Here is a 25055-nt window from a genome sequence, read left to right as displayed (position 1 = left end):
AATCCACCACAAATTACTAATTACTTTTCACAGGCTGAAACAGGATTACTTACTACTTCTTGGGAAAACAGTACTCTTTATTTTACTTTTGTGTTACCCTCTAAAGCCCATACAAATCTGTACCAACTGCAAAGTACAAGGGAAAACCCAACAGTCCTTCTTAGTAATGTACTTAGGAAGAAATAGCCAGTCACAGTAAAAATCATTCAAAAGGCATTTCACTAGGGCTGTGTTAGAAATATAAATACCGCAATATATTATATATAAGCTTGTGGCAATACGCACATGGATACAGTGATGTCTGTACCTATATTTATAAATGTACTATTACAGTCACAGTAATAGAGTGAAACAGAAACTGCATTCAAGTCTGAGAATATGACATTATACAGCATCCAGCATGTGGTAAACATGTTCTAATACTAAGAGGTTATTTATTATTATTTGTATAAAAATCTGGACAGAGACAAAACCTCTGCTCTGGTCCAGTCTCCAGTACCTTTTAAGTGCTGCACGCTCAGCAGGAAGTTTATTCATTAGTTTGCTGTCTATTGCTGAGTATCCTTTTATGTTATGTTGTTAAGGTCCGTATGATTCTTGTTAGGTATGTATCCAAGTTATTTTCACTTTCACAGATGTGGTTTAGTTCACAGCTATAACTAGTCGTTTGTTTTTAACTTGCTGTGGTTAACGTTTTAGTAAGTGAAGATTTAACTGTTTGATAGTTTTACAGCCACAAACTGCCACACTACTGTTGCTTTTGGGATTGAAAGTACAGAAAGTTCACTCTTCAGCCTGTGCTGTGACAAGCACCTTTTAATGACCTTAATAATGCATGTACGTTTAAAGTTTTAGGTGATCCAAAAAACTTGAGTTAGATTTCAGAATAAATTTTAAGGCAAACATCAACCTAAAAAAAGGCTGTTGCATGTTTTATGTGTTTCATCATTGTTTCATATTGAACCGTGATGCTTGTATCGTTTGTAGCCATACTTGCTTTAAACAACACATAGCCTGTTATGATGATGAAAATTATGAATGGTTGATGCTGGCTGAAAAGCAAACTGGACGTTTTATAAAGCTGCTTTTAAACAAAAAAGTCTGGTCTGGTTTAGGTGAGGTTGGAGATCTCTCCCCTTCAGCTTGAGGATCTTTATCAGTCTTACATTAGCATAATTATAAGATTACGATATTGCAACAGAATATATAGCTCACTACAGTGATCACATTCATAATCAAAGTTGCACAGTCAGCTGTCATATGTAGCACATGCACAAGCAAATTGCATACAAGGACAGGCACAGACAATCTATATAGAGGAAATTTATGTCTCAAATGCAATGCACATAACAAAGATTCTTCTGTTAGTTGAATAATATCATTCTTATTAAGTCACTAAAATAACTGCAATTTAATTAAAAGGCTTTATACTGTAATGTATTACAGTACTTCATTATGAAAAAAGTATCTGCATTACTAGAACACATTACTTTGTACAATTTTACATCTAGTGCTATGTAGTAGTATAGTGTGGTGTTCTTGCTAGAGCAGAAAATGTAAGTCAATGTAGAAAGACTTAATTCCAAGTCATTCTGGCCTATTTCTGTTGGTCCATACATTAGAGATGTTCACATATAAAGGGCAGTTGGCATTTTCCAATGATGTTAAAGAAATAGACAAAAAAAGGAGATACAATGTATTGCGCCAGCAGCAATGTGACATTCTTTGGGCATTTAAATGCAAAAGGAAATAATTTTGGACAAAATAATAAAAGCCAGTCTTCAACAATGTCAAATCAAGAGTTCACAAATATGCTTTTAGTACATTGCAAAGCACATCACATTCACAATGTGCAGCTATAAAATCCAGTCCATATCGGACATCCCTATACACACACTAATACACAGGCACAAAAATAGGCAAAACCACACACACTCTAATCCGTGTTCAACCGTCCATCACTGCATCATCCGTGCTAAAAACTGCACTCTGGTCCTTTGTGTAACATGCTTGTCAGTTTCCATATCAAGATGAGGATCTTTCTTTAAAAAAAAAAAAAGAAAGAAAAAAGAAAAAAGGGAAAATGCCAATCCTTATGAGCTCAATTAAACGCTTAAATGCTCACACATCCTTCAGAGTGGCTGTTATTGGCTTATGTAAATGTGTGTGTGTGAGTTAGAAAAAGTAGAAAGCAAAAAGATCCTTGCATTTTCTTTAATCTTTGATGTTGGCAACATATGCTGTAACCACATCCGGTCTTCAGGCGCACGCATCCTGTACTTACCCCTCTCTGAAAAACACACAGCTCAGTCAAGCACATGTCAGTGACATCAACTTCATTTTCTCTCCACGCACAGCTTTTTTTGCTGAGAGACTTTTTTGGCAAGGCCTGAAGATCTTTCTCTGCATATGAACCATGTACTACATAAAGAAATTCAACTGGTGAATTAAAATAACAGCAGCATAAACATTTCCACTATGCATGGTAAGAGTGGGAGATTACTATTAATTATTATTATTTGATTGTGCAAAAGCCTTCTGAGAAAATGATACATAAAGCCATTTTTTAAATTTTGAATATTTATTATATTAAAAAAACTGCCAAGATAAACTGTTTTAAATAATGTTCATGCCTAAGAGTCCTGCACAACACTGTAAATTGGTATAAAAGTGAACACTGGTGGACCACTATGGGTTTCATTTACAGCCCTCTCCTCAAGACAAATTAAACTTGAACTGCTTAAATAATTCTTATAAATTCATTAGAAATTGTAACACATCATTCAGCAGAGCGAATATGAAGGCTGTGTGGAACTATTTCCCGATTTTGACGAGGGATTTTAGGCCAGAAATAATCTAAGTTCATACCAAGTATCAAGATGGGCTACAACAACCAAGGATTTGGGTTTACAGGTTGCCTCAGATGACCAACTGTTCTCTGTTGTTGACATTTGACTGCATGGGCCATACTTTAAATTACATACTGTGAAAAGTTAATTTTATGTAAACTTTTCTTGGTCAGCTTTTTAGTTTTCGACTTTGGTTTCCAGCCTAATTAAAGCAGGCTTTAAAGTCATAACTCAATGAAAATGTTCCAAGACAGTTGTGTACTATAGTCTAAAAACTCAGAGTTGTCATGTCTGACAAAACATAATCACAATAACGCAGTACATCACAAGCGCAATCACCAGTGCTCTCTATACACAGAACAATTAATATTCCATAAACGAGAAGAAATCATTAGTTTGAAAAAAGATTGTAGGATAACTTATTAGTGCCACGGCCAAAACACAGCTAATATCTTACTTTTAACGTACTCTACAGTTACTTGATGTTTTTGTGTGTAAATGAAAAGTATCTACTGAAGCTAAAAATTCATGCAATGCATTTCACAAATTTTGAACTAAAACAGAATTGCACAGTAAAACAAAAACATCTCATATTTTAGTTACATATAAAAAGATGATTCTTCAAGGGTTCTTTAGTAAAGGCAATGGTTTAGATCCATGAGTCCTTCACACCAAAAATGGTTCTTCTCTTGTAACAAGCCTGACATCGTAACAATAAAAGAATTTTTATTCTTGGTGTTACACCACACTGCCAAAAGTATTTACTCACCCATCCAAATCACTGAACTCAGGTATTCCAATCACTTCGATGGCCACAGGTGTATAAAACCAAGCCCCTAGGCCTGCAGACTGCTTCTACAAACGTGTGAAATAATGGGTCGCTCTCAGGAGCTCAGTGAATTCCAGCATGGTACCGTGATAGGAGGCCACCTGTGCAACAAGTCCAGTTGTGAAATTTCCTCACTACTAAATATTCCACAGTCAACTGTCAGCAGTATTATAACAAAGTGGAAGCGATTGGAAACGACAGCAACTCAGCCACGAAGTGGTAGGCCATGTAAAATGACAGAGCGGGGTCAGTGGATGCTGAGGCGCATAGAGCGCAGAGGTCGCCAACTTTCTGCAGTCAATCACTACAGACCTCAGACTTCAGATTAACTCAAGAACAGTGCGTAGAGAGCTTCATGGAGTGGGTTTCCATGGCTGAGCAGCTGCATTCAAGCCTTACATCACCAAGCGCAATGCAAAGCGTCGAATGCAGCTGTGTAAAGAGCTGTCACTGGACTTTAGAGCAGTGGAGACGTGTTCTCCTGAGGGACGAAGCATGCTTCTCAGTCTGACAATCCAATGGATGAGTGTGGGTTTGGCGTTTGCCAGGAGGACGATGCTTGACTGACTGCATTGTGCCAAGTGTAAAGTTCGGGCATGTACAACACATGCTCTCTCAATCGGAAGAACTACTTCACCATATAAAGAACCATTTAAGCATGAAATAAACCATTTAAGCATGAAATGGTTCTATGTAGAGCTCCTAAGTAGAACCATTGTGTTTAATAAAGATACCTTGAAGAATCTTTTTTTTTGAGTGTGCACCTTTTATTATTACTCTGATGAAAGTAGCCAATACTAAGTTCTTAACGATGTGATTTAATTTGCAGTTCATCCATCAATAAAGGCAGCATCGTCATTCTTTTGTATGGTAATAGAAAACACTGTAGCACACAGAAAACTTCCAGAAAAATTAAATAAATGAAAAAAATCCACATGCTTATATACACTGCTCAAAAAAATAAAGGGAACACTCAAATAACACATCCTAGACCTGAATGAATGAAATATTCTCATTGAATACTTTGTTCTGTACAAAGTTGAATGTGCTGACAACAAAATCACACAAAAATCATCAATGGAAATCAAATTTATTAACCAATGTAGGCCTGGATTTGGAGTCACACCCAAAATTAAAGTGGAAAAACACACTACAAGCTGATCCAACTTTGATGTTATGTCCTTAAAACAAGTCAAAATGAGGCTCAGTGTTGTGTGTGGCCTCCATGTGCCTGTATGACCTCCCTACAATGCCTGTGCATGCTCCTGATGAGGTGGTGGATGGTCTCCTGAGGGATCTCCTCCCAGACCTGGAATAAAGCATCCGCCAACTCCTGGACAGTCTGTGGTGCAACGTGACGTTGGTGGATGGAGCGAGACATGATGTCCCAGATGTGCTCAATCGGATTCAGTTCTGGGGAACGGGCGGGCCAGTCCATAGCTTCAATGCCTTCATCTTGCAGGAACTGCTGACACACTCCAGCCACATGAGGTCTAGCATTGTCCTGCATTAGGAGGAACCCAGGGCCAACCGCACCAGCATATGGTCTCACAAGGGGTCGGAGGATTTCAACTCGGTACCTAATGGCAGTCAGGCTACCTCTGGCGAGCACATGGAAAGAAATGCCACCCCGCACCATTACTGACCCACTGCCAAACCGGTCATGCTGAAGGATGTTGCAGGCAGCAGATCGCTCTCCACGGCGATCACAAGGAGAGCACAGGGCGCCAGTGGCGAATTTGCCAATCCTGGTGTTCTCTGGCAAATGCCAAATATCCTGCACGGTGTTGGCCTGTGAGCACAACCCCCATCTGTGGACGTCGGGCCCTCATACCATCCTCATGGAGTCGGTTTCTAACCGTTTGTGCAGACACATGCACATTTGTGGCCTGCTGGAGGTCATTTTGCAGGGCTCTGGCAGTGCTCCTCCTGTTCCTCCTTGCACAAAGGCGGAGGTAGTGGTCCTGCTGCTGGGTTGTTGCCCTCCTACGGCCTCCTCCACATCTCCTGGTGTACTGGCCTGTCTCCTGATAGCGCATCCAGCCTCTGGACACTACACTGACAGACACAGCAAACCTTCCTGCCACAGCTCGCATTGATGTGCCATCCTGAATGAGCTGCACTACCTGAGCCACTTGTGTGGGTTGTAGAGTCCGTCTCATGCTACCACGAGTGTGAAAGCACCACCAACATTCAAAAGTGACTAAAACATTAGCCAGAAAGCAGAAAGGTACTGAGAAGTCGTCTGTGGTGCCCCCCTGCAGAACCACTCCTTTACTGAGTGTGTCTTACTAATTGCCAATAATTTCCACCTGTTGTCTATTCCTTTTACACAACAGCATGTGAAATTGATTGTCAATCAGTGCTGCTTCCTAAGTAGACAGTTTGATTTCACAGAAGTTTGATTTACTTGGAGTTATATTGTGTTGTTTAAGTGTTCCCTTTATTTTTTTTAGCAGTGTATTTTATTATGGCCAATGAGAATTTTAATAGTAATAATAATAGTAATAATAATAAGTTAAATTTATATAGCGCCTTTCACAAACCTAAGGACGCTTTACAACAATCAAAAAAATAAAAACAACTTATACCACACGGAAGAAAAAAGGAAGGTTTTTAACAGGGATTTGAAGGAAGATAGAGAAGAGCAATTACAAAGAGTGGAAGGTAGAGAATTCCAGAGTTTGGGGGTTGCAACACTGAAAGATCTGCCACCCATAGTATAAAGTCTAGTTGAGGGAACTGTGAGGAGTCCGGCATTAGAAGATCGGAGGGCACGAGAGGGACAATATAAAGAAATGAGATCAGAAAGGTATGTCAGAGCCAGACCATGTAAATGAGCTCATATGAGATACTGCCAAAGCTCCTGAATGTATGACCAATGACACATTTGGTAAGACAGGGTTAACATTATTTAGAAGCTAACTGGTACCTGTATGTCCTGAGTGAAGCATATGAAAGATGAATGAATGCACTTCTAAACCAAACAGGTAAACATCAACAAACATCAGCATTCAACTATAGACATTTGGCTTTACACTGCCCAGAAAAGAACTGACAAGTTGCGCTGACCCGTGTGAAGGAGAGAGAAACTTGCTTTCTATCAAATCACTCAATGGTACTGTTCACCCACTTGACGTATGGGTTTGTTCATGTTTATGTAGCAGGTGTGGAAGGTCTCCTCTGAGTTGATAGCAATATCTTCGCATCAGTTTACCAGACAGGAAGTTTACCTTCTTCTTCATGTTTAGCTACGCCTGCCACACGTAAGGCCACAGTGAGTCATCAACGAAATGAAAGACCTATTTTTAGCAACTGATAGTTTGATGGGGATGAAAAAAGTCTCTAAACCTTGGGCGCAGGAGAAAGCAAAAGGGAGAGAACAAGAGATAGAGACGGGTGAGAGAAAGAGAGAACAAGGGTGCAAGAGACAGAGAGAAAGAGCTTGAACATACAGCTAATGCAGAATGATCACTCGTCTTTTGATTAGGTTCTTTTGGAACCAAGCCATGCCTTGCCTGATGTGATTTGAGGAATCTCCCTTAGCTTTGGGGCTTTTGGTCCACTTTTTTGGGGTTTCTTTAGCTTTGTATTGGCGCTACGAGGCTACTTTAGCTAACAAAAGTTTGTACCTCACCAATCAGCAGCATGTTACTCATTTTCACTCCTAAATCATAATATATTTGTCTCAAATGGAATAAACTTACGTATCTCAATACGAGTATGATATAATCTCCCTTAAGCAGACTTGCTTATGTGGTTACTGATGTTAAATGACAGCCTACAGTTCAGCCTGAGAGCACTGCTATCACTGTTTTTAGCTATCTCCCCCTAGGGCTTTTGGTCCACTTTTTTGGGAGTTCTTGAGCTTTGATTTCGAACTATTAGGCTATAGTAGCCAACAGAACCTTGTACCCCATCAATCACCAATGCACTAGTCATCTTCACTCTTCACTGACTGCATTCTTGCCTCAAATGCATCAAATCTCAAATAGACCTGTTTGGGTTTTTAACACAGTATGACAGACCACCGCAATAAGCCTTTACTATCAGTAATAGGTTTTCACTAATCAACTGTACTTAGGGTAAGGGGAAAATTATGTAGATTTGTACATTATCCAAGATTGTCCATGGTGTTTCCTCTCAAGCCATCCCTTTCCTGATGTGGGATGAGGAATCTCCCCAGTTTTGGGTTTGATCCACTGCATTAACAAGCTCTGAGCCAGGGCCTGCCCTGCTGGAGTGGAAGTATTAGGAAATGGAGATCCAGACCAAAGCAAAGGAGCACAGGAAACAGGATCAGCAGGAAAGTAGGGGGGGGGTGAGCACAGAAACAGAGTCCCAAGAGAGGACGTTTCTTTTACCGGCAGTGAAGGACCTGTAAATTACTTAGAACTCCATGTGTCGTAACATAGGGGTACAAGCCAGCATTGTTAACGGATCTGGCATTCAATCATATGTTGATTGGTTAACGTTAATCTTTAGAAGTAGAAATTACTGCTGACGATAAAAAAAAAGAATATTGTAATTTTTTATCAAGTATTTCTCAGTTGTAGCTCATTAAAACAACTGAAGAAATGATGTCAAAATTATAGATTCTAAACTTTAATTTTTGATTTGACTTTAACCTGTCCGTACGGAACACATATGTATATGTAATGCCTTATGTAATTTACTATGTAATTAATTGTGTAATTATTTACATGTAAATAGAATAGAAAACTGACAGTCTCTGACTTGTTAATGTAGTAAACTCCATCAATTATTCTAACTATCATTCAACTATTTAGAAGTAAGTAAGGTCATTCAGTGTAGTTTTCAATTCACTGAAGCATTTTATCCCGCTAAAAGCTACAAAACAGAAACTGCATGCATTGTAAGGCAAAGTAGGGCCCAAAAAATGTATTTTTTATAATTCAATCATATTACATTACATCTGAATTACACATCTATGCATGTCTAAATTATATCTACACATGTAGGCTCATTGTTTTTTTAGACAGCAAACAAAGGGTTACATTTATGCTGAAGATATTGCTATGCCTGGTTCGGGTGACTATAAAGATTTTGTTGGTAGGTTTTTCTACAATGCAGCATTCCACATTAAACCACTTTTTTTGAAAGTTTTAAAAACAATTATTTTGTTTACATCTTAACAACTTAGTTTTACAGAAAGTTTGAAAAACAGAGGTTAAATGGTTAAATCTGCAAGCTAATAAACCTTGATTTAATTTTACTGTGCAGCATTGGCTACCATAGCAAATAACCAGCTTCAGACAGTAAGTCCAGATGCTATGTTCTGTTAGCCAGAGTAATCGAATATGTACCTAGCTAATTGAAAGAGTAGCCTATCCATGAAGTCCCCAGTCCAAACACCACTTCCTCATCGACAAAAGCCCTTTCTAGGAATTCCAATTCTGGGTCCAGTGCTCTCCTGAGTAGGCCGATAACAGGGATGACAGTGTTTGTGACTGTGATGTGGTCACCCTGTGATGTGCGGCCCTCTTACTTGACAAAACAAGGTGATGCCAGAGCATTTTTGGATTTTGTAAATATTTAACGATAAGGATGCGCCAGTGGTCTTGTATTCTCCTCTGTTGCTCTCCCTGTCTCTCACTCTTTTCCCTCTGTGCATACATGTGCTTCTACAAAAGAAAGAGATCTGGAGAGATAGGGAAAGATGCAGTGAGAGGGAGAGAGGGTCAGAGACCGAGAGAGCAAGAGAAAGGGGGGGGGGAGATAGAGAGATAGAGAGAGAGAGAGAGAGAGAGAGAGAGAGAGAGAGAGAGAGAGAGAGATGGGGAGAAACTCCTGAGGGCTCAGGCACCGTGAGGCTCGTGATACAGTGTGAATAAAAGCAGTGTGCATTTTACTGCCTTAAACACACAGAAGAGAAAGAGGGAGCGGAAAGAGAGAAAGAAAGAATGAGAGAGAAAAAAGAGTGAAAGAGAAAAAGAAAGACTGGGATATGGTCTGTGTAATGCTGCTTAACAAGGATGGCTAAAAGCTGAATTTCGATATACTGATTGTGAATTAAAAATATTAATAATTCCAATAATGTCACATGTGAAATCCGTTCATTATTACTGAGTAATTAATTCTAAATCCATAAAGTCCTTAGTGCTTCCATTCAAAAATGAAAAAAAAAACAAACATAAAAACTGACTTAAATAGAACCAAACTTAACATACAACAGATTGCAGTCTTGACAGTAAACCAATACACACACTGCAAAAGAAAAACTCTTAAAAGGGAACTCCACAGATATCTTAAAGTTTCTAGATAATTAAATCTTTCAGACTCTAAAATCTACCTCACAGAAAGTTTCATGTAAAGCATATATTACACTGATTGTTCTGAATGGCAAATATGGCACTATAAAAAAATTGTCAGTGAGTTTCTCTACAAAGCATTATTTTCATTAGATCACTCTGAATTACTTTGTTTACATTTCAATGATTTACTCAGAAATTGAAATACAAATTTAGAAAAATCAGTGGACTTCCCCTTTAACTCTAGAAGCTGAGAATTGTTTTGCTCTACTATTAAAAAGTAATTAGATAAGTACATATATAATTACACAGTAAGTTACGCAAATAATTATATTTACATTTTATTTACATATGGTTTCAGCCGAAAATTTAGAAATTTCACTTTTGACAGATCCTCTGCTTGTTCTAATGTGCTACAAATGCAAAATAATTCATATCAGATTACACCATGCTTTTGTTATCTCTGGTGATAACAGTGACTTCAAAACTGCCTTCCATTTTGTAGCTGCACAGCACAGTGGCTAAACCAGATGATTGTAGGAAGCCTTTGTGAAAGAGACTTCAGTTTTGAAGTCATGAGAATGAAGCTGTGTGGAGCAACTGCCATTGAGAAATGTAAACATCATTTATTTGCAGCATTAATGGTCTTGGTAACTTTCTTTTTTTGCCATCTCAGCAGTTCTTTTTTTGTTGTTATTGTTGTACAAATGTACAAAAACCTATATGTATTGCTATTTTTGCAAGTCACAGTCTTTCCAAGGGAAAAATTGTGTGAATATTTCTTCTATGCAAAGCAAAAGCCTTTCACAACCACTGTACTATAATCTAAAGTCAAATGCAATTGAAAATCTCTTGACTTTACAGTTTATAAACAGTTTATCATGTACCTGAATAAACTTAAAGCTGAATTTAATCTGCTGTCATTGGATCTGAACTAGTTTGAGAAAGTGGAAAACAGAAACAAGGTTTAACCTCATGTTGGACACTAAAAACAGTGTAATTCGCCCATTATTCCTAATACTGACATTTTTTTTAAATAAGTACGCAAAATAAAAATGGACTGAACGACAGCAAACTATACATATTTACACATACATAAACATACTGGAAAGAGAGAAACAAAGAAATCTGAAAAGAAGTTAATTTAAAAATATGTATACATATGCACAATAAATATGAATAACTATAAATATGTATATATAATATGTATATAAAAAAATATCAAAAATATGTGCACGTTGTCAATGAGGCTCTGATTTGTACTGCAAAGACTGAAATATATTTATATCATTATATGATATAAATTTAAAATTTTATGCAAGATGCCAACTTTAATTTTGTTGGCAAATTTAATTTTTAGGAAGGTCCGGATGTGTGAATTGTGAGCTGATGCCGTTATCCTATATTTTTCATGTATTTTCACCCGGATTAACATTGCCGAGAAATGTAATGCTTATTTGTATAAGGTTACAAATGCATCTGCATACAAAATATTTTAGCAGTCCAGTGTCACCTAAATATTCTGCTCTTCTGGAGTACAATTAATGTATCGTCAAGTAAGGCTTTGAAATACCAGTAAAATTTAAACAGCCGTCAAATGCTAATATTTGTCTTTTAAGAAAATATCTGGCAACACATATGACTGTGATATTGTGTATCCCTACTCTCAAAAAGTGATCTGAATTCAGATTTATAAATCAGTTCCACATGAACAAAGTATATGACATCAAAACTCTTGGTGAATTAAGTAAAACGAATGACAGTAATGGTCTTGATGTAATACATGTCATTCATATGAAACCAGTGAACACATTTGAGTCAGGTAAAAAAAACATTTTTTTCAGTGCATTCGTTTTCTATTAATAATTTTATTTTTGAACGAGTCATCAATTTTAATGCATGTCTGGTCTACTGTGAGACTCAAATCAGGCACATATGAGCAGGATTCTTGTTGCTGGTCCTCTCTCTGTCCACTGCCCAGCCCTCAGCTAACATGTTGACCAACAAAAATCAATACCCCATTACATAATAGACCTAATTAATGGAGCTACAGCCATGACTAAAAACATCTCACTTCCACTGCCCATGTTTTGACAGACAGTGTACAGTACCACCAGTCATGTAAACACACACACACACACACACACACACACACACACACACACACACACACACACTGAAACAGAATGGAATTTGACAGTCATAGTGAACACAGCTCCACTTAAGATGTGTTATTACATGTAACATTAAACCTAAAAGCATTTAGGCATCAGAATCAAACTATTCTTACTTATCAGGTAAGATGCAAACCATATTATATTACACTACATATAACAGCAAATTCAATATTTTATGGTACTGACCTAGTTATATCAGCGTCTGTAAGCCATTACACACTGATTACATGACTATAAATTCAATATTTTTTGTATTTAATTGAACGTATCAAAAAGTAAGCACATCAAGGTATCAGAATAAAAAAACTCCTATCCAGGCCTAATCCTGATGCTTACATTTTTGCATAATTGGACAACACAAAGAAATAGCTTTATCCAATATCATTGGAGAATTACAATACTTACTTGTCTTTGTTTCATTTTTGACCTAAAGGATGCAGATCATCTGCACGTACCTTTTAGACTCTTGACTTTTCACAAGAAATATACTGTGTATACAAGGTACAAGATGAGTATTGCAGTGAAACAGACAATAAATATAGCCCAAAACTACATATGTTGGAGTTTGAATAAGTACTTTAAAACGCTGACTGGATTTTTTTTAAAACAGGTATACAAAAAAGCCCCATTTGGATTAAATGGGGTTACCCAGATGGGAAATATTTGTTCATCCTTAACCCATAGAAGATGCTAGTTATTATCATTGTTTGTAATTATATAACTACATAATTAATTACACAAATTATATTCTATGCTTTATGTGCTATATCTTTTGGTTTAAGTCGCATTCCTACTTTTCTCCCCTTAGTTTATAAACTCACAAGTGAGAAACACAACTGTGGTACTGATTCAAAGTTTCAAATCAACACTTAAGACAAAATGTTTTGGTTGTTGCCATCAGTCATGAGAAAATAATGGAGATACTGAGAAATAATTAATACTGACCATGTCCTCACTAGCACTAAGAGTTCAACAAATCTCTCAAGATACTCTAAAAACCAATAGCATTAGGGTTATGTTTAAGATTAGCCTGATGTTTTGGGGTTAAGTGAAGATTATGTTACTGTCCTCACCAGTGTCCAAACCTAGATCGAATACAGAGAATCTGCTATGATGCCACAGCACTTTACACTGAAAACAAGATTTGCTATTTTAATGTCAAAAATAACAGAAATATGGTATTTTTTTTTGTAGAGGATGTGTTCACTCATTTTATTTATTTACCTCTTAGTTTATAAACTTACAAGTCAGAAAGACAGGGGAAATAAGGGAAGGCCAGGATGAATGTGAAAAAGAGAGAGAGAGGAAGAAGAAAGACAGTAGGAGATATAGGCCTATGTGTGTGTACGAGAGACAGAGACAGAGAGAGAGAGAGAGAGAGACCTTTTTATATCAGCTTTTGACATTCGAATGAGCCATATAAAACTCATGACATCCCCACTTCTTTCTAAGACTCAATTGAAAGGGTTTTTAATTAGATAACAGCATACACATGCGCACACACAATGACTCTCCACCCTCGTCCAGGACATCTACCCTGGAGCAGCAGTTACCAAATACAAACTATTTTAGCTCCAAAAGGAGCAACTGTTTGGAAATCTTTCGTAACGTCCCATAAGTAACAGCTCCAGCCTTGTCTTGCTGTATCTGCCCTATCGAACCTTAACTGGATCAAACCGTCAAACAACAAAATGGGTGCCATTCATTCAAACATCCAAATGCCAAATTACTACAAGTTGCATAAGTTCCTCCTAGCTCGGCTTGGCTAGTGCTCAAACTCACAGGCTGCTGTACGTCACATACAGAGACATCAAATTAAGACATTAAGACAATGAGACAGTCTTAAACAAAATGACGTTCAGACGTGATTTCTGGTTCACTGTTAGGATGTGGAAAATAATACGGAAAGCAACAAAACCAGCATCCTATCCAATAGAATCCAACCAATAAGCACATTTTGTGACTGATACCATTTTTGTTATTGTGCCTGATATATGTAAATGAGCTCCGTTCTGATTGACTGCTCTGAATTGTGCCTCATTCAAAAAGCAGTTCAGGTTAAAACACTCTTTATAACTGTATATCATGTATATCATATATAACTGAATCATGTGATATATGAATATGTGTTGGTTTTCAAAATGGTTCATGCAGCTTCGTACTGTATATGGACTGTAGGAACTGGGGAGTGAACAGTACACTTTGAAACAATGTCTACATGCTACATCAAACTCATTTAAAATAAGAGAGGAAATAAAGGGCTTTTTGTGACATCACAAAAACAGTAAATTCAAAATCCGTCATTTTTTCCAGCTTAGTTTTACGTTTCGACTGCATGTGTACAGGGAGTGTGGGAGTGAACAATACATATTGAGACAAAGTCTACATACTACACCAATCTCTTTAATTTAAAAAAAGCAAGGAAATTCAATTCTATATGAAATAGGCCCTTATGATGTCACACAGTATGAGTTTTTTTAATATCAGTGCAAAAACTGATTTTTGTGATACAGTGATTCAGTGTTTATATAGGCCCTTTGTGACATCATCAAAACAGAGAACTCAAAACAGGCCGGTTTTGTTGCCTCGTTTTATACTGTAAAGACAAAGCAATGAGCAGTTCACTGTGAGACAATGGTTACACACTATATCAGTCTCTTTAAAAAAAAGGGAAATTCAGTTTTATGCCTTTATTTATGTTAATATTACTAAAATGTAAAATTCTACTAAACATTTTATAAAGGAGCAATATCATGGAAAATTCAATTGTAGCCCCTGGGGCTTCCCAGAATTCTTGGTGGTTTTGTTGGTCCTTTGAACTATCTATTATTTTACTCATTAGTTCTCAGTATAGACAGTGTTTGGTACATGTGACATAATGATAGCTTTTTGCTTAAATTCACCAGTTCCTGACTGTTTTACTGTAACAGAACGGAGCAAGTGGTGACTATTCACTTACAAGTGCCTGTAAATGGTTTTCCTCACACCAGAGGTTGGTTTGTCAGGACACAAAACAAGGCACTAATTATTGGTCCTTCAATACTGATAAATCGACAAGAATATTGGCCAAATGACACAACAGTCGGGCCCTAAATGGAAACAACAAAAGTGAATTCACACTCTATGTACATCGTAAGACAGTGAGAGATGCACATAATTAGAAAGCTCAACAAAATGGTCATTCAGTTAATCCAAAACATTGGGGGGTGTGGAATCTCCATAGTACACTGAAGCTGCACAGCGTGAGACCATACAGATAGACAGTAAGATATACAGGCTAAGCATGGTCTGCTCTGCACTGCAAACAAATCGTCCAAGACTGCTGGTGGCACAGCTAGAGTTTAAATTTCACCTGGTCTCATTTTCTACACCTGAATGCATACAAAGACATAGCATTAGCACCTTGGAATCTACCACCAGCCGGTGAGGATAAATGCAAGCATGCATGTGTTAACATGATAGATGCACAACGCAATAAATGACCTGACGATTTGTAGATGCAGAAAAGATGCGCTATTTAATTAGATATTCACAGCTCCCTTAACAACTAGCTAGCTAAACACAAAGACACTAGCATAGGCTGGTAAAAGCATGGAACTAATCTGTCAACCACATTCATGAATCACAATCTTTAGAATTCATCCCTGAAATAAATGCATGGTTTATGGGCGTGCCTTTTCTCTTCTTTTTATTTTCACAGTTTTACATGAACTCTACACATCAGACATGATTACCTGTTTTGACACATTTGTAAGCCAACAGTTACATTTCACAACTCTTCCATAACGCCACACAAAATTATCAACCACCATATACTGTACACATTCAGCAACAGACAATAATCGCATTTTCCAAAATTGCTAATTGTTTGTGTTCCATTTAGTAGTCCCACTAGAACGTGAACCAGCACAATGTGTAATTTTCTGGCCACTACAACGCCAATAGTCAGAAGTCAGTTTTCAACCACACGGGCCACAGGCCAGGCACAGAAATGCTGACTGCTATCAGTCTGAGATATCAGAGACGCCTTACCTCTGTGTAGTCGAAGTCTGACAGTGGGGCTATACTCTTTATGTAGTCGACTCGGAACTGGTTGGCCGGGTTGCCGAGTGGCACTGGGGGTATTAAGGTGCTCATAGCCGATACTATCGTCTAGAAAGCGGATGAAACAAAAAAAAAAAAAAACAGCGCTAAGCAGGATAAAAGTGGGATAAATCGCAGGCTAAGCCCCACTAATCATCCAAATGGGATTGCTGGATACAACAGCCTTGTGGGGTGCAAAAATATAAACATTACTTTTTTAATTTGGCAAGTTTAATTTCAACAAAAGAAACTTACCACAATGGCATCCTTCACATTTTTTCGGATATCCAAGATTTTCTGCTTTTTTTCTCTGAGTAGAGAAGGGAAAAAAGTGAATGAATGAACAAATTACTAATGAATACATAAATGGATGAATGAATGGGTCATATAACACATGTAACAGCATTCAATAAAATGCTAGTTTCACATAGTAAAAGTAGATCCAAGAAAACATGTGATATAATCACAACAACACAGTCAGCTGAAACAACTGTAGAAGGCCATATTCACAAATCTAGATGTGCGGTACTAAACACAGTGAGCTGAAACAGCAGTGAAAAATTACATACACAACCTTAGCTGTGTGGTACTGAACACAGTCGGCTGAAACAACTGCAAAATATTACACAAACCTAGCTGTGTGGAACTGAACAGTCAGCTGAGACAACTGCAAAAGGCTAACATTGTATAATGTTACACAAACCTAGCTGTGTAGTTAGTACTGAACACAGTTAGCTAAAACAACTACAAAGCGCTAAAACTATACACAAACCTAGCTGTGGGTTTCTACAGTTGTTTCAGCTGGCAGTAGGCCATATTCACAAATCTAGTTGTGCAGTACTAAACACAGTGAGCTGAAACAACAGCGAAAGATTACATACACAAACCTAGCTGTGGTGCTGAACAACGTCAGCTAAAACAACTGCAAAAGATTACACAAACCTAGCTGTGTGGTACTGAACACAGTCGGCTGAAACAACTGTAAAAGATTACACAAACCTAGCTGTGTGGAACTGAACACAGTCAGTTGAGACAACTGCAAATATCTAACATTGTATTATGTTACACAAACCTAGCTATGTAATTAGTACTGAACACAGTTAGCTAAAACAACTGCAAAAGGCTATATACACAAACCTAGATGTGCGGTACTAAACACAGTCAGCTGAAAAAACTGTAGAAGGTCATATTCACAAACCTAGCTGAGCAGTACAAAACACAGTCAACTGAAACAACTGCAAAAGGCTAACATTGTATACACAAACCTAGCAGTATGGTACTGAACACATCCAGCTGAAACAGCTGAAAAAGTCTAACACTGTATACACAAACCTAGCAGTGTGGTACTGAACACAGCCTACTGAAAAAACTGCAAAAGGCTAACACTGTATGCACAAACCTAGCAGTGTGGTACTGAACACAGCCAACTGAAACTGCTGCAAAAGGCTAACATTGTATACACAAACCTAGCGGTGTGGTACTGAACACAGCCAACTGAAACAGCTGCAAAAGGCTAACACTGTATACACAAACCTAGCTGTGTGGCACTGAACACAGTCAACTGAAACAACTGTAAAAGGCTAACACTGTATACACAAACCTAGCAGTGTGGTACTGAACACAGTCAGCTGAAACAGCTGCAAAAGGCTAACACTGTATACACAAACCTAGCAGTGTGGTACTGAACACAGTCAACTGAAACAACTGCAAAAGGCTATCACTGTATACACAAACCTAGCAGTGTGGTACTGAACACAGTCAGCTGATACAACTGCAAAAGGCTAGCATTGTATACACAAACCTAGCAGTGTGGTACTGAACACAGCCAACTGAAACAGCAGCAAAAGGCTAACACTGTATACACAAACCTAGCAGTGTGGTACTGAACACAGCCAACTGAAACAACTGCAAAAGGCTATCACTGTATACACAAACCTAGCAGTGTGGTACTGAACACAGCCAACTGAAACAGCTGCAAAAGGCTAACACTGTATACACAAACCTAGCTGTGTGGTACTGAACATAGCCAACTGAAACAGCGGCAAAAGGCTAACACTGTATACACAAACCTAGCTGTGTGGTACTGAACACAGCCAACTGAAACAGCTGAAAAAGGCTAACACTGTATACAAAAAACCTAGCAGTGTGGTACTGAACACAGCCTACTGAAAGAGCTGCAAAAGGCTAACACTGTATTCACAAACCTAGCAGTGTGGTACTGAACACAGCCAACTGAAACAACTGCAAAAGGCTAACATTGTATACACAAACCTAGCTGTGTGGTACTGAACACAGCCAACTGAAACAACTGCAAAAGGCTAACATTGTATACACAAACCTAGCTGTGTGGTACTGAACACAGCCAACTGAAACAGCTTCAAAAGGCTAACACTGTTTACACAAACCTAGCAGTGTGGTACTGAACACAGTCAGCTGAAACTGCTGCAAAAGGCTAACATTGTATACACAAACCTAGCTGTGTGGTACTGAACACAGCCAACTGAAACAGCTTCAAAAGGCTAACACTGTATACACAAACCTAGCAGTGTGGTACTGAACACAGCCAACTGAAACAACTGCAAAAGGCTAACACTGTATACACAAACCTAGCAATGTGGTACTGAACACAGCCAACTGAAACAACTGCAAAAGGCTAACACTGTATACACAAACCTAGCAGTGTGGTACTGAACACAGCCAGCTGAAACAACTGCAAAAGGCTAACACTGTATACACAAACCTAGCAGTGTGGTACTGAACACAGCCAACTGAAACAACTGCAAAAGGCTAACACTGTATACACAAACCTAGCAGTGTGGTACTGAACACAGCCAGCTGAAACAACTGCAAAAGGCTAACACTGTATACACAAACCTAGCAGTGTGGTACTGAACACAGCCAACTGAAACAACTGCAAAAGGCTAACACTGTATACACAAACCTAGCAGTGTGGTACTGAACACAGCCAGCTGAAACAGCTGCAAAAGGCTAACACTGTACACACAAACCTAGCAGTGTGGTACTAAACACAGCCAGCTGAAACAGCTTCAAAAGGCTAACACTGTATACACAAACCTAGCAGTGTGGTACTGAACACAGCCAACTGAAACAACTGCAAAAGGCTAACACTGTATACACAAACCTAGCAATGTGGTACTGAACACAGCCAACTGAAACAACTGCAAAAGGCTAACACTGTATACACAAACCTAGCAGTGTGGTACTGAACACAGCCAACTGAAACAACTGCAAAAGGCTAACACTGTATACACAAACCTAGCAGTGTGGTACTGAACACAGCCAACTGAAACAACTGCAAAAGGCTAACACTGTATACACAAACCTAGCAGTGTGGTACTGAACACAGCCAGCTGAAACAACTGCAAAAGGCTAACACTGTATACACAAACCTAGCAGTGTGGTACTGAACACAGCCAACTGAAACAACTGCAAAAGGCTAACACTGTATACACAAACCTAGCAGTGTGGTACTGAACACAGCCAGCTGAAACAGCTGCAAAAGGCTAACACTGTACACACAAACCTAGCAGTGTGGTACTAAACACAGCCAGCTGAAACAGCTTCAAAAGGCTAACACTGTATACACAAACCTAGCAGTGTGGTACTGAACACAGCCAACTGAAACAACTGCAAAAGGCTAACACTGTATACACAAACCTAGCAGTGTGGTACTGAACACAGCCAGCTGAAACAGCTTCAAAAGGCTAACACTGTATACACAAACCTAGCAGTGTGGTACTGAACACAGCCAACTGAAACAACTGCAAAAGGCTAACACTGTATACACAAACCTAGCAGTGTGGTACTGAACACAGCCAACTGAAACAACTGCAAAAGGCTAACACTGTATACACAAACCTAGCAGTGTGGTACTGAACACAGTCAGCTGAAACAGCTGCAAAAGGCTATCACTGTATACACAAACCTAGCAGTGTGGTACTGAACACAGCCAGCTGAAACAGCTGCAAAAGGCTAACACTGTATACACAAACCTAGCAGTGTGGTACTGAACACAGTCAGCCGAATCCACTGCAGAATCTGCTTCATATGCCACTTGCCAGAACAAACACTAGCCGTTTCACCACACACCTGAATAGCTTCACTAATGTTACTGGACCAGATAGATAGCTAGCTAGCTAGCTAGCTAGCTAGCTGCAGCGGGAATCTCTGAATCTAACTAACCTAACGCTACCTAGGCTAACTTACATACCCATATCTTTCAACATGACGGCTTTATCTCGCTGACAGCTATTAGAAATCAGCTGGACAGAGCAAGCTTGTCGCCATGCTGGCCCTATCCGTGGGCCTTCTACGCTAAAATAAAATCGGACCAAATGGCAGAAATACGAAATGCGACAAACTACAGTCCAAGCTAGCTAAGAATAGGCAGACGGGGGTCTAAAGTATTCATATTTTGAACAAAAATTATGTCAAAATAACCACAGACTCACTCTGCGTTAAATCCATTGACGTGCAAGATCCTCATCTGCTTGACAATGGTGCTCTTTCCGGATTCTCCAGCGCCTTCACATGAAAACAGACACAGACAGAAGAAAATAGTGTTAGTGTAATGTAGTTAGGGCAGCTATGGATGGCCCAGCACTGTCTCTGCGAGCCACAAAAACCCGTGTCGACCGTCCGTCCCATCCGTACACTGGCCATACATATCCTGACCTGTCAAAGGCGTGATGTGGACGGGAGGCGAGCTGGAGGAAAAGAAAAACACGCCCGAGCTGGATGTCGCTATAATCCGCCAGTACATCCATCTCTGTCGGGCTTACCTAATAACAGCAGCCGGTGCGTGGCTTTGTACGCCTGCCTCTCCTTCTGGAGCTGCTTTTCTATCTTTTTGTTCGCCTCTCGCTGAGCCTTCTCGTCGATGCGCTGGTCTTCGGTCTTGCTGTTGCCCAAACAGCCCATTTTCCGCCTAGCTCGTCTTCTCTTCTCGCAAACACGATTTTTAAAAAGGTGCCGGAATTCTTCTTACTGTAAAGATGTGGAGGCGAGCAAAAAAATGAGAGCGAAAAAAAATCCGTGCGCCACTTATCCGTCGCCACGAGAGAGAAAAAAACGGTTTCTCTTTAACCCCTTCGCAAACAGAAGAGACAGTCTCAGTGAATCCCTGTGAATGTGTGCATCATCACAGAGAAAAGGAGAGACTGCAGGCAGCAGGAAGTGGAGCAGGGCTGGCAGTGCAGTGGATCGGGCCGTTACGGCTCGGCGGTGGCTCCTCTTCCCCCTCGCTGTTCGCAGTGTGTGTGTGTGTGTGTGTGCGTGTGTGTGTGTGCAATGTTGTGGGTGGATGGGTGGCTTTAACTCAGCACTGCTCGCTGTGGTTAGAGGAAGTAGCCGCACTGTACGCGCGTGTCCGCCCCAGGCCGCCCAGCTCAGCCATGAGCGCAGAGACAGGTGAACTAACCGTGTGTGTGTGTGTGTGTGTGTGTGTGTTCACACAGCATTGACCAACATGGGGCTGGTTGGTTGACAGTTTTTATTTTCTAAAAATCCCATGACCTTGATGATGCTCCTCATATTGCCAAAGACTGATAGCCCTTGTAAATAAATATACACATAAATAAATAGTTTAAAATATATAGAACACATAGAAACAATTCAATGTAAAGTTAACAATAATTATTGCAGATTATTATTATTTAGATAGAATAAATAAATAAATACATTAAAATATAAAAATATAGGAATAAGAATGTTTCTCATTATTATAGTTTGCATTATTACAGATTTATTACAACAGAATTATAATTATTATTATTAATAAGAGCAGTGCTGTTGTTGTTGTTGTTTCACAATTAAAAGTTAACTTGGACTGTTAACTGTATGAACAGTCAGCAGATCATTTAAGGAGTGGTTCTCAAATCCAGTTCTGGACATTGTTTTCCCTGACCCACCTCATGAAGCCCTGATGAGTCTAATCGTGTGTGTTAAAGCAGGCAAAGGGCATCAGTGAAAATTAATCTGCATGTTGTAATTCTTTTAGGTACTGATAACAATGATGGAGCAGTTTGAATGAAAATAATATGGTCCAATTTAATGACCCATTTGTCATTGAAAGAATGGACTCTATGTGATAAATCTGATACACACCGTCAGTTTCAGGGAGGAATAAAATGCATGTTTTGACCGCTGACAATTTGGTTTAAAAAAAAAAAGGTGGAACACTGAAAATTCTGCAGGATAATTTCAACACTGTTTTCATATGAATCGTTTTCCTTCTCAGTATGTGTTTCCTGCCACTGAAGGGTGTCAGGTACATACACAAACAAACAACATGTTTGTTTACTCAAAGCTCAGTAATGCTGGAAGGCATCCTTAACTCAAGCTGCACCTTGCTGAAAGGAAACAGGAGGATGTCTGTGGCAGGGACAGCAGGTTCAGCCACCTTTACCTCTAATAAAAAACGGGCAGGTTGCAAATACAGCAGATGTTATGCAAATGTGGAGCTAATTTTACATAGCTGCGCACACAGTTGAATTGCCTTTTGGTTGAAGAGGCTGAAACCTGTGGATTCACCTGATCCATGAGGGAAAAGGCCCGTTTACACTTGTTTTATGCCATAGATCATCCTTTGATCATATTTAACATTTTGATGTGAACCACATGAGATGGCTGCAGTGAAACGGAAGCAGTTGATTTTAAAGTGTCTAAAAGTATGAAAAAAAGCCAAACAAAGGAGTTTTAGAATTTAATGTGGGACAGATTTAAGTTATAGGTTCATAGGAGATGTTTTAATGAGAACGAAACAAAATTCTCAACAAACGTGTGAATACACTAAATGCTAAATAAAAGTTTCTAAATGTTTTCATACTGTTCTAGGAAAAATATAGGGGATTCGACCAATTTTTCAATTTTGTTGCATAATTCAATTGTTGACATGTAAACAAGTCACTCAGAATGGATTGATATGAAATGGGTCATTGTAGAGAAACATACCGATAGTTGTGGTGATAGAAACCAAGGATTGTAATGTCTGCAGCACTAATATAGCCATTTTACTCCTAACCAAAACAAGTAAACCTACTCGTGTCTTCTGAGCCTTTTTATGCAATGTTGAAAGCAGTAAAATAATAAGTAAATCAGAAATATGTTTTCACCATGAATGAAATTTTAAAATCTGTCTCAAAATTACAAGAGTTCTGTGGTAAAGAAATTGGTTCTATAAAGAACTATAAACACTCAAAGAACCCTTTGCATGACTTAACAGTTCTTTGCATCATGAAACGGTTCTTCAAACTGAGGGAGAATGTGAAGGTTATTTATTTAAAAAATGATCTTTACACTCAAATAACCCATTAATAAAAAAGATTCTTCAAAGAACCCTTCATCGAAAGGATTTTTTGGGATCTATTTTTAAGAATGATCCATAGATAGTTCTTTATCTATTGTGCCTAACTGTAAATAGCCTGTTTTCTCTCACAACAAAGCTGACTGGCCGGCCACATGATGACCCCTCACTCTCTCAGGTTACTGCTTTTTGGCTTTTTTCCCTTATTTATATATTGAAATGCTGTAGATCGGTTCATATAGAAATGCTTCATGATGTCAGTGTTAGCTTAATGGGACTGATTTCACTGTTAGCTTCAAGTGATGTTTAGTCTGCAGGTTTGTGCACATGGCCTTTGAAGTCATGTGCATCTGCCATGACCAGTTTTGGCAGGGAGTTTGTTTGGAAATAGCATAACAAGCTAACTGAAGAATGCAGGATGGCCTGCGCGTTGTAAGGGAAATATAGCGAAGCTGGCCTCAACTACTGTGCCATGATATGAATTTGCTGTTGTTCATCAAGGCTGGAAGAACCATTAGCTTGTCAAACACAAACAGGGCTCTTACAAACATGATCTGGATGTTTGGAGGGTTTAGACAGGTCTTATCTGACCATGATAGGGACATGCAGAAAAGGACACCGGTGTCGTATGAACAATGGAAAGATTTTCCAGTGCGAAAAATGGAAATGAGATGCAAAGTTGATCTTAAAGGAGTTTAAGGCCATGGACTGGCTCCAGATCATGCAAATCACCACAGTACTGTGGCATGGAGACACATGGGGCAAAAAATTAGGTTTCATGCAAAGGGAATGAGTGGTTACCCTCATTGAGGAAGGACACTTTGACAGGAAGCTTTGAGCTCACCCTTGTGGCCAGTAATAGGCAGTGCAACACGCCATCCATTCTGTGGAGTAAATGCAATTTTTTCATTTTAAGCAATTTTTATCAAAGAAAATGCACCCAGCTGGTAGAAACACCAAAATAGAAGGTGGACTAGCCAAAAGTATGTGCACCAGTTTTCATTTGCGGTAATGCAGGGCTGGTGTCCAGCAGAATTTGATGCCTTCTAGGAGTGACCCCTGACGTGCACTATGAGTCCCAAAGTTACCAGATACTTGTTCATCAAACATTTTGTCTGAAATCAGAGTTTGTCCCCTTTTTGCTGCTCTGCTGTGAAAGCCTTACATTAGATGTTGAAACATGCTGTGAGGATTTGATTGCCTTCAGCCACAAGAGCATTAGTGAGGTCAGATACTGATGCTGGATGATTAGTCTTGGATCACAAACACCACTCACATTCATGCCAAATGTGTTGGATGAGCCTTATCACCCTAGAGGGTGAAAACAGTGGGGAGCTTTAGACTCTTTCAGCCTTTGGGAATTTTGACCTGTCTGTATATTAGGGATGCAGCAACATGTCAATTGTAGACCCATGTATATATCTGTCAATGCTGATTCTGACACTGATACATAAACATGTACAAAAAAAAATTGAATTTTTAATGACATCTACCTAAATTAGTATTCAAGAGATATAGAAC

General features: G+C 38.9%; 1 protein-coding gene across 1 annotated transcript in view; it reads right to left on the bottom strand.

The window, feature by feature from the left end:
- Positions 1-21519, bottom strand: part of gnal (guanine nucleotide binding protein (G protein), alpha activating activity polypeptide, olfactory type) — a 62162-nt gene extending 40643 nt beyond the window's left edge. The window contains exons 1-4 of the mRNA XM_017696190.2: positions 21013-21519; positions 20683-20755; positions 16466-16520; positions 16160-16279 (exon numbers count right to left, since the gene is read on the bottom strand). Of these exons, the coding sequence (XP_017551679.1) occupies positions 16160-16279; positions 16466-16520; positions 20683-20755; positions 21013-21151 (387 nt within the window). The 5' untranslated portion in view covers positions 21152-21519. The remainder of the gene's footprint in view (positions 1-16159; positions 16280-16465; positions 16521-20682; positions 20756-21012) is intronic.
- Positions 21520-25055: the final 3536 nt, after the last annotated feature.

This window comes from Pygocentrus nattereri, chromosome 24, assembly GCF_015220715.1.
Source record: "Pygocentrus nattereri isolate fPygNat1 chromosome 24, fPygNat1.pri, whole genome shotgun sequence".
Taxonomy (NCBI): Eukaryota; Metazoa; Chordata; class Actinopteri; order Characiformes; family Serrasalmidae; genus Pygocentrus; species Pygocentrus nattereri.
Note: the sequence above shows the minus strand (reverse complement) of the source record. Positions and strands in the feature narration are given on the sequence as shown.